Raw genomic sequence first — 12,129 nt, 5'->3', positions numbered from 1 at the left:
TTTTAAAATACATATTTTTATTTTCCTGATTAAAATCTATGTACGGCCAATAGTGTTGCCAGGTCCGATTTGTTTTAAATCGGTACATAAGGTAAAACAAATCGGGATTTAGGGTTGTAGATCGGGACAAATAAACAATAATAGCCCAGTAAATAACCGTATTGGAGTGTAATTTTCAGGGTCAACTCCGAATTGCATGAAAATTTGGTTTTAGGTTCTACTTACTGTTTACTTTAAAGTTGAACTTGTACCATTGGTTGCTTTTACTTGGGGGATGATAGTTGCCCCTTCTCGGGGGTGAAAAAACGCACGTTTAAAATAAGTCCCAAAATGGATAAATTGACTAATTCTAAACAATTTTTGATCTATCGAATTTTTTAACTAAGTCAACACTTTTCGAGTAATTTGCGATTAAAAATGTTAATTTTTCGATAAAAAAACAACTTATTCAGGCGGTTTTTCAAAATAATGATGATTTCAAAATAATGATTTCAAAAAAATAATGATTTTCAGAATAACTAAAAAAGTATTAGTGATACAAAAAATCTCGAGTATAAAATGTAGGTTTTGCTTTTATAAATATGATAGTTTCAATTTGTTTTTCTGTAAGACAAAAATTGGATAAGATATGGCTGTTCATATTTTGCATACACTCGTGATTAGTGACTCGTTCAGGCCCTTTCAACTATGACTATTTCAAAAATAAGCCCTTCAAACCGGTGAAACTTACAGATCACATAAAAAATACATAATTAAACTAAATTGTTTGTAAAGCGGTGACGATTAATTTCATTTGGGGTGCTAAATACTGGGAGATCTTTACGATTTTTTCTTACCAAAAAAAGGGGTCAACTTGATTTTGAGCATAAGTCGCTTAGTTTTGATGCTAGAAACTTTTTTAAAACATAAAAATAAAGCTTTTTTAAAAACTTTAACATAAAAGTTTTAATGGGTTTTTTCCCGAAAAGTGCTTCATGTTTTGGTTATTTCACATTGAAATATTTGTTTTGCATTTTGACGAATAAGAACTTATTTTTTATGATCTACAACTTTGCTTTTGCTGGGTCTATAGACTTTACGAATTCATAATTATTTTTTTTTTTTCATTTTTTTTATATGCTACATTTTTGTTAAGAATATTTTTTTCAACCAAATATTTACTTTTTGAGTTGTTTGTGAAAAACCACCTGAAAACGTGATTTTTTGTCGAAAAATAAACATTTTCAACTGCAAATAACTCGAAAAGTATTAACTAAGTTAAAAAATTTTATAGAACTAAAGTTGCTTAGAATTTATCCATTTCCGAACTTATTTTAAACGCGCGGTTTTTCACCCACGACTAGAGATGACCCCAAAAGTAAAAGCAACCAATGGCACAAGTTCAACTTTGAAGTGGAGGGTAAGTAGAACCTAAATCTAAATTTTCATGCAATTCGGAGTTGATCCTGAAAATTACACGGTATCGCCGTAATTCGCGTTCATTTACTGGACTACATGGTGTTTCTATAGTCTGTATTTAATCCTACATAATAGACAAGGCAAAAACGGCGGGTTCGTTGGGAAAAATATTCCCATGAGATTTTTTTGCATAATCACATTCGTGAGACACCCCAGAATAAGGTTCAAGAAGTCGCCCACGCGAAAAGTGGTCCAAATTTTTGTAATCAACTTGCAAAAATCAATATTTTTGGCCCAGACAATTTTTTTTAAGGTTTTTTGGACCATTCTGGATAAAAAAGGTCTCTTATAATTTAAGTTGATCTTTTTCGAGTAATAGCAATTTAAAATTTGAAAAACGCGAAAATTGCCATTTTTAAGACTTAATAACTCTGTTAAAAATTATTACTATGAAAGTCAGAAAGTGACTAAATCAAAGTTTAAAGCCCCCGCTACATGATCCTGAAGAAATCTGTGTCATTAATTTATTACTTAGCTGTTATTTTTAATTAACAACAATGAGCGGTTAGATCGTATTGATGCGGCTGTAAATGTTAGTGCGAGTAAGATGCACAATTGGACTGCCGGAATGGCATCTCTCTCGCACTCAGCATTTACGGCCGCCTAACACGTGCATGGCGCTCATTATTATTACTTACAAAAACAGCTTAGTGTGTATTTGGATTCCGAGCAGTAAAGACGTACCATATCGCTCTCGAGATCCAAGTTCCAAGTTTTTGTGCCGGTCTCGGCTATCGGCCGGGACTAGTTTATGGTAATTAGTGAAATAATAATTAAAAAACGATTTGAGTGATTAATTCTAAATTACTATTTATGTGATTAATTTTTAACTCAGTGGCGTACTATATTAAGGAAATGTACCACCAAAATCAAGTGCCAAATGGGGGGTTGTATAATGTGCCCCAAATATATACACAGCCTCAACAACCTCCAGTAATATCGCCCCCATTTTATGGATTCCCGAGCAGCCAACAGACAACAAACCAATATATCCCGCCTACTCCATTCCCAAACAATAATCACCAATATAACCAAAACCTCCCTGCACCTCAAATGGATCAACCAAATACATCAAATGCTTCCCAATACATCCTCAGTGGAGAGGAACTTGTCATGGAAAACTCAAGCGATGAAGACGACGAAACCATAGAAAATGTCCATGATTGGCAAACAGTCAAAAAAATTACAAAAAAAAAAGAAAAGCAAACCCCAAAGATGATAACACAACAACAATGCAAGTGAGTACAAACAACAGATTTGAACCATTAGAAAACCTAACTGATAATAATAACACACCAGTAACACCTAAACCTCCACCTATATTTATCTATGGGGTAAATGATATCAAAAAGATGACTGAAAACCTATCGACAGTCATTAAAGCAGAAGACTACCAGTCGAAAGCTCTCCCAAATGACACAATAAAAATAAACACAAAAACTATTGAGTCATACAGAAAACTTATACAGCATTTAAATAGTAGCAAAATAGTTCACCACACATACCAAGCAAAACAAGATAGAGCTTATAGGGTAGTTATAAGAAATTTACACCACTCGATGCCAGTTGAAGAAATAAAAAGTGAGCTAGCTAAATCAGGGCATACTGTCCGTAATATCATTATCGTATTACACAGAGTCAATAAATCACCACTGTCAATGTTCTATGTGGACCTAGAACCGAAAGAGAACAACAAACACATCTATACACTGGATTCTATCGGCAATATGAAAGTAAGCTTTGAACCTCCTCACAGAAAGAAAAATATAACACAGTGTCAGCGCTGTCAACGTTATGGACACACAAAAGCGTATTGTACAAGACCTTACGCATGCGTGAAATGTGGAGGAAGTCATCCAACGCCAGAATGTACAAAACCCAGAAATACACCAGCAAAATGTGCCCTGTGTAACGGAGAACACACTGCAAACTATAAAGGCTGCGTAATTTACAAGGACTTGCAAAATGTAAGAAATAATAGACAACGCGGAAATCAGTCAACCCATAATAATCAGAACCCACATCAAAATGTTAACCCAGCACCAACTTCACAGTATCAGAGTCAACAATCACAGTACCAACAACAGAATGGAACCCAATCCTATGCCCAAGCAGTAAGAGCAGGAAATCAAGTAGCTGACATAGGGTCTCAGATGAACTTATTCTTAAACGAATTTAAAGCAATGTTCACCCAACTAATGAATCAAAACAGCATGATCCTTACCACGCTAACAACATTAATTAATAAAATTCATTAGATCTGTTCGAATAGCCGAATGGAACGCAAATGGTTTAGCAAACCATAAAGCAGAAGTAATCCAATTCCTAGAGGACAACATAATAGACATCCTCTTTGTATCCGAAACGCATTTCACAGAAAGAAGCGTAATTAAAATACCTCAATACTCAGTCTACCACACTAGTCACCCAGATGGAACAGCCCATGGAGGATCTGCAATAATTATAAGGAACAATATACAACATCATCAAATGCCGGAACATAAAACAGATAAGCTACAAGCAACAATACTTAATATAAATGCCAGGCCTTGGAACTTCGAAATTGCTGCAATATATAGCCCTCCTAGACATAGAATCACAACTGAAGAATACGAAGAACTATTCAACAAGCTAGGTAACAAATTCATTGTTGGAGGTGATTGGAATGCTAAGCATACGAATTGGGGTTCACGACTCATTACACCAAAAGGCAGAAGCCTACTAGATGCCATCAACAACACAAACTGCACCTACTTATCGACGGGACAACCAGCGTACTGGCCGTCCGATACAAATAGACTACCAGATCTACTCGACTTCTTTATCCTAAAAGGAATTGCAGCAAACTACACAAACATAGAAGGAAGTTGGGATCTCTCGTCTGACCACACACCAATCATAGCAACAATCAGCACCCACATAATCAAACGACCTGAAATACCCAAGTTGACTTCCCCTAAAACTAATTGGTGTGAATTCAAGTACCAGCTTGACACGAATATAAATCTTGGAATCAGACTCAAAGAAAAAGATGACATAGCTATATGACATGGCTATAAACCACTTCACCTGTCAAATTCAGCAAGCTGCATATCGAGCTACACCATCAACTCCAAAGCAAGAAAACAAAAATACCACTTCGAATTATATTAGACAACTAATAGTCGAAAAACGAAGAGCAAGAGGTAGATGGCAAAGAAGCCGCAACATTAATGACAAACACGAATATAATCGATTAACCAGACAATTAAAAACAGCGCTAAATGAAGCACGCAATGCCACATTTGAACACTACATTAGTACCTTGTCTAAAGAAGATCACTCAATATGGAAGGCAACAAAACACTTAAAGAGACCTACAGAACACAACTCGCCAATTAAGAAAGATGATGGTACTTGGGGAAGATCAGACGAGGAAAAAGCTTCAGCATTTGCAGAATACTTAGCTGGTATTTTTAAAGAACACCAAGTAGAGAATAATGATGATGGAAACTTAATAAGAGACTTCCTGGATAGTGCTTGCCCTATGACGCTTCCAATAACACCATTCAATACATCAGAAGTTAAACTAGAAATAGAAAAATGCAATAACCACAAAGCACCTGGATTTGACCTAATAACAGGATTAATACTGAAACATCTTCCGAGAAGAGCATTGGTCATGCTAACTACAATATACAATAGTGCAATCAGACTGACATATTTCCCAATCACATGGAAATTTGCGCAAATAATAATGATTCACAAACCGGGTAAACCTCCAAATAAAACATCATCCTATCGGCCAATCAGCTTGTTGCCGATAATGTCTAAGATCTTCGAAAGACTACTACTTGGTAGACTGAAGAATGACATTAACCTAGATGTAGAAATACCCACACACCAGTTTGGTTTTAGAGAGAGACACTCCACAACACAACAGACTCATAGAATTATAACAAAAATCCTTACTGCTATTGAGGAAAAAAAATATTGCACAGCGGCATTCTTAGATGTAGAAAAGGCATTTGATAGAGTATGGCATACTGGACTTTTATACAAACTCAAATGTATTCTTCCAACCCCCTACTACCTAATCATGAAATCCTACATTGAAGATCGTTACTTCCAAGTAAAATATAACACAGCAACTTCCACATATTTTCCCATTAAATCAGGTGTACCACAGGGTAGTGTCCTGGGCCCTCTCCTTTACCTATTATTTACCGCAGATATCCCAACCACTGAAACAACCCAAATCTCAACATTCGCTGATGACACCACCATAATCGCTGTCAATGAGGACCCTATTATCGCGTCTGCACAACTGCAAAACCACCTTGACCAATTGGGAACATGGCTCAACAAATGGAAGGTGAAAGTAAATGAAACGAAGTCAACCCAAGTTACATTTACAAACCGAAGAGATGTATGCCCAACAATAACACTAAATGATACACAATTACCAGTCAGCACACAAGTCAAATATTTGGGACTAACCCTTGACAAAAGATTAACATGGAAGCCGCACATCCAAGCCAAGAAAACCCAGATCAACATCAAAATACGACAAATGAGCTGGCTTATTGGTCGAAAATCAAAACTCAATATTGAAAATAAACTGCTCCTGTATAAAACTATGATAAAACCAATTTGGACCTATGGTGTTCAACTCTGGGGATGCTCAAAGCCATCAAATATCAAGATAATACAAAGAGTCCAATCAAAAATATTGAGGATGATATTCAACGCACCCTGGTATGTAAGCAATAAAACCCTACACGAGGACTCAGCTACACCCTTGGTAGAGGAAGAAATTCCAAGGATCACAAAGAGCTACCTTGATGGACTGAGAAGTCATCCAAATGATGAAGCAAGACTGCTGAACACTCCTCCCGAATTCGCAAGACGACTGAAGAAACTATGGCCAACAGATTTAATAAATTAAATATATACATATTGTGATCAAATGTAAAAATTATAATAGGAGGGTTGCCACAGGGCAGCTTCTCCCTCATGTATTTAACATTCAAACTATTTGCTTATAGCTTCGATGAAGCAGATTGTAAATGAAAATATGTAATAAAAAAAAAAACAGCTTTGTAATAAAATAATGACAAAAATTTCTTCAGGATCATGTAGGGGGGCTTTAAACTTTGATTTAGTCAGTTTCTCACTTTCATAATAATAACTTTTAACCGAGTTATTAAGCCTTGAAAATGGCCATTTTCGCGTTTTCCAAATTTTAAATTGTTTAAAACTCGAAAACGATCAACTTTAGAGAAAAAATATAACAGACCTCTTTGTCCAGAATGGTCCAAAAAAACCTAAAAAAAATAGTCCGGGCAAAAAATATGGATTATTGCAATTTGATTAAAAAAAATGGTTAAAAAAAATGAACCTTATTCTGGGGTATCTCACGAATGTGATTATGCAAAAAAATCTCATGGGAATATTTTTCCCAACGAACCCGCCGTTTTCGCCTAGTCTATAATCATAATTATTAATCAGACGAAATTACAAAACAAAATCGTAGATTAAGTAAATTATTTATTTTTTATTAAAATTATATTTTTCATTCGATTTTGCCTTTTTGGAGTGCCTTGTTTTTTATAACATAGTTATAAAATTCACTACAAGTCATGCTGAAATTGGTTTTCGTTGGTGAAATTTATCGGGACATTTAGTGTCCCGATCAGGTACAAATCGGTACGCGTCCCCAAACCCTTGAAAATCGGGACGTCCCGCGCAAATCGGGACACCTGGTAACGCTAACGGCCAACCAAATGGGGCCCCGGAGGACTGGCCCAATGGTAGTTACGGCCCTGGCTGTACCTTCTTTTTGGAGAAATAGATATGGTTACACTTTTATAAGCTTGATGTCATTTATCTCATACCAATCATTCAATCTATTTAAGTCTTATCTAAGTAAGAAACTTACTAGATTTGAAACAGTCACAAATATTATTAATAAAAATATTAAATAGAAGAAATCCTGGGTAATAGCATTGAGGCATCTCAGATATAGTTGATTCGCTAATCTGAGACACAACTGTCTACACTGGAACCACAATAAAAATGCACTATATAGAAATAAACAAACCAAAACACGTTGAATGTTTGAGGAGCACTCCCAAATAGATAGATAGATATTTATTTATTTATCATAATAGATAATACACAAAACAGAAACATTGCACTCCACACCTGTACAAATTACATAAGAATTGTCAAGGCAAGGAGCGCTGTATAATTATCATAAAGTATTACAAAAAAATTTTACAAAAATTAAAAACATGAGACTAAACAAATAAAGAAATAAGCATTGTCAAATTAAATTAATCAGAAACATTCAATATATAAATAAAAAAAGAAAAAATAAAATAAAAATAAAAACAGTGGAAGTACAACAAACATTGCCAATTGGTTTCTAGGTCTTAGTTTTAATATAATGGACTAATAATCTCTTAAAGATAGTTGCATTATGGCTATTTTTAATGTGATAAGGTATATTGTTGAACTGTACAATTCCTTTATGAAACAAGCTTTTCATTGAACTGGACTTGTTGGTTGTTCTAACATAAAAATTTATTGAATTTGCAGCTCTAGAGCTATGCTCATGAACATTTGCTATCGGGACCAACTGACTGTTCAAATACTCAGGCAATAAATGGTTTACCATCTTAAATAAGAATGTCATAGATTGGACATACATAAAATGTTCAACTTTTAACCAATTTAAAGTTTTCAGGATATCTTGAATTCGAGTATATCGATTGCATCTCAATATTACTCGCATAGCCTTATTTTGGAGAATTTGAAGCCTGTCATAATTAGAACATCCTGTGTAAATCAATGAACAACAATATAAAAAGTGAGGTAATATTAACGAATTATAAATTGTTAATTTAGTTTGAAATGTCAAAAATGGTGATACTCTTCGAAAAAAACCTATTTTTTTCCCTATCTTTCTGCAAATGTAATCAACATGTTTACTAAAAGTTAGTTCCCTATCCAATATGAATCCCAAATACTTTATTTCCTGAACCATTTCAATTTTTTCATTATTTAATTTAATGTGAACATCCAAATCATGATTTGGGAGTGCTCCTTGTGCTTGTTCATTTCTAGTGCATCTTTATTATGATTTTAGTGTAGACAGTTGTGTCTCAGATTAGCGAATCGACTATAGTACTTTTATTTCGTTAGATTTAAAACCATACATCACACATCCTTGAGTTGTTACTAGAATAGAATGTGCGATATTTAGTAATATTCTTATACCTACTTTAATAAATTATATTTTTTCCTGATATAAAAAAATATATCTCTACTTACAACTGACACCAACGCTGCCTTATTCAAATAGTGACACTCCATGGGTAACATGTTATGGTCATTCTGCTTGCGTACAAGTTTACGCAAATCACTTACTAAATCATTAAAAATGGGTCTCACTTCATCTACATCTGATATTTCTGTATTTAGAGACCCAGTAGAGGGATATGTTCTCAATGCGTCTGCTAACATTGCCACCCATAATTCAGAATCTCCCACAGCTACCTCTAAAATTTGATCGAGTTCTGCCTTCCACTAAAACAACCAATAAATATGTTATAAGAATAAAATAAATATAAAGCTGTTGAAAAAATCAGATTATAACCTGAACACTTACACTCATGGAAAAAAATATCGAATATTTTGAAATTACAGTAGACTCCCTCTATAACGAGAACTGAAATGGCGGACTAATTACCTCGTTATAAGCAGATCTCGTTATATCAGACAACAATAATATTGTGCATACATATGCATATATAGTTTTCTAAAACATTAACTTCCTATTGGGACCGTGCAAGTTCGGCACAGCGACCTCTATTTCTACGCTCTGTACTTTTATTCGCACTTTTAATTATATTGGCCAATTATATTAGTCCTGGTTGCTGGATAATTGTCAAGGCCATAGTCCAAAAAAATAATAAGAAGAAAAAATAAGATGCAGGTTATGCTATGCAAACATAAACAATTGTATGTAGTAAATAAAATTAGTTATTAAAATGCAATACTGCAAGCAAAATACAATTAATTAAATTTACCTTTATATAATAATTGCATATCATATCAATATTGTGGAGCAATATATAATTTTTCTGCTTCAATGACAGAAGGTATGAAATATACGTCAATTTGACAATTTCAATTGCCAATATGAATTATTTAAGATAGTTGAAATATTCTCCGTGATTCGTGCACGGTCGTTTCTCGTTTCCCTTCTAAGTACTTGCACACCGCGAATAGTGGAGCCATTTGGAGCAATATAAGATGCTAAATAGGTATTGTTTCAACAATAAGGCTTCGCCATCATAAATTGTAAATTTTCTTAAAATATTCAATATCGGTCCATAGATAAACAGAACAGGAAGAGGTTTATTAAGCTTTTATTAGGATTTTATTACAGCACTATCTATGGTCGATAACAACACAGATTTGTCGACACAGTCAGTTGGGGTATTTATTTATAGCCATTACAGCGCTAAAAACAGACAAAAATACATATTCTACGATTTCATTTTTCCTCGTTATAACCAATATGCCTTGTTATAGATGTGTTACAGTTTAATAGGAATTTCATGGGACATCTAGTGTACCTCTTTATAAGCGAAACCTCATAATAGCTGTGTTTGTTATAGAGTCTACTGTATCATGTGAAGTGAAATTTTTCGTGTTACAATCCTTAGCCCTTCCAGTATCACAGGAATGGGATTTTTTTTCTGAATTTATTGCCTTAAATTGTCATATAAATGGTTGATTGGATTTAAATCTGATATGGGCTATATGGTGGCCAATATAATCTTTTAAAATAAATCTGATAAAGGTCAGTTTTCATTCTACTAGCGACATGAGAATTGTGTGTTATTGTGCATTAGTATGAATCTGTGGGTATGTTCTTTCCAAACAATATGTACCACTCCATAGCATTATGCTACCACCACCAAAACTAATGCTCTGTATTGTAAGAGGTTACAACTGGCGTACTTACTGTTCACCAACTCTTTGTAGACGAAGTTTTGTCAATCTCGTTTTCATATGGCCAATCTTCTTCTTCTGGTAGCACTACAACCTGGGGTGGGTCTTAGCTGACTGCACAACTCACTCGGTCAACGAATAGTCGTCCATGATAGTTGTGACAGTGGGTAGCCCCATTGTTCGTAGATCTGACCATATATTGTCTCTCCATCGCATTCATGAGTATCCTAAGAGCATTCTTCTTGTGGATGCTGGCTTCCAGATCAGTTTGGTAAGGCGGTTATTAGAGAGTTTATGGACATGGCTGAGATATAATCTTAGAGGCTGAGATTTAATTTCTTGGACTATGTCACTCGCCCTATACATCTGCTTGACCTCAGCATTTGTTCTCATTCGGTATTGGTTACTATTAGGGTCGTGATAAGGTCCAAAGATTCTTCTGAGGATTTTTCTCATAAAACATTTAAGTTTTCTTTCAATTGCTTTGGTCAGAGTCCACATCTCACACCCATATATCGTCGGGTTAGTGACACAGAAATCTAACTACATTTTGTCTCGTTTTGAGATATCTACACCACTGAACTTAATGAGTTCTTTTGAGTGACGCCTCTTTCTGAACACCTAAAACCCCAGTGAGGAGTTATGAAAACTCCTCACTACGAAACTCACTAAGGTAAGTTCAATTTCGTAGATTTAACTTCAAAATATGAAATGTAGTTAGATTTCTGCGTCACTAAGCCGACAATACATGAGCACCAGTCTAATCACTGTTTTATATATTCTGATCTTTGATGCTCGTGTTAGGCGCATAGATTTAATAGTATTGTGGAGGCTATACATACATCTGTTTGCTGCCTAAATTATCCCTTTAATCTCTTCCGTGATTTCGTTATCTGCAGTGATTGTTCCTCTGAGGTATTTAAAACTCTCCACTCTTTCAAAGTTATATGGGCCCTAACATTTTGCCCTATTCTATCTCGTCCCTTTTGTCTGTTGATGCACATGTATTTAGCATTCTCTTCATTTATCCTTAAACCAGTTTTCTTTGCCTCTATATATATATATATATATATATATATATATATATATATATATATATATATATATCAATCGGTTTTAAAACGTCTTGCGACGTTGTCCGATGCCTAATTTCCATGACACTCTATCATCCCATTGGCCCTCTCTAAGATCTCTTGCGCTCATCGCCTTCGTTACTCCCTCTCTCCAAGATTTCTTGGGTCTTCCTCTCTTTCTGCGGTTTGGTGGTACCCATTGCATAATTATTTTAGGGAGTCTTGAGTTATCCATCCTCTGGACGTGTCCGTACTATATCAGCTGTTTTCTTTCTATGTCTGTTGTTAGAGAGCCGTCAACCCCCATTCGCTGTCTTATCTCATCATTACTTATTCTCTCTCTGCGTGACACTCCTACTGATCTTCTAAAAGCGTCCATTTCTACTGCCTCCAGTTTTCTTCTGTTGTTTTCGGTTATCTGCCAAGTTTCTGCTCCGTACAATAGACTGCTTTTAATAAGATTCGTAGATATTGTGTTTTCTTCTTTTTCCTATTTCATGATTCCACAGTACGCTGTTTAGACAACCTATTGTTTTTCTGGCCTCTACCTCCAATTTATTGAAAATTTCCTTCACATTGGTGACTGTGTTTC

General features: G+C 34.9%; 1 protein-coding gene across 1 annotated transcript in view; it reads right to left on the bottom strand.

Moving 5' to 3' along the window:
* The window catches only part of LOC114333038 (negative elongation factor A), a 47,576-nt gene that overhangs the window by 34,228 nt on the left and 1,219 nt on the right, over positions 1-12,129 (bottom strand). The window contains exon 2 of the mRNA XM_028282859.2: positions 8,776-9,030. Coding sequence (XP_028138660.1) covers positions 8,776-9,030 — 255 coding nt within the window. The remainder of the gene's footprint in view (positions 1-8,775; positions 9,031-12,129) is intronic.

This window comes from Diabrotica virgifera, chromosome 7, assembly GCF_917563875.1.
Source record: "Diabrotica virgifera virgifera chromosome 7, PGI_DIABVI_V3a".
In the NCBI taxonomy this organism is placed as follows: domain Eukaryota; kingdom Metazoa; phylum Arthropoda; class Insecta; order Coleoptera; family Chrysomelidae; genus Diabrotica; species Diabrotica virgifera.
Note: the sequence above shows the minus strand (reverse complement) of the source record. Positions and strands in the feature narration are given on the sequence as shown.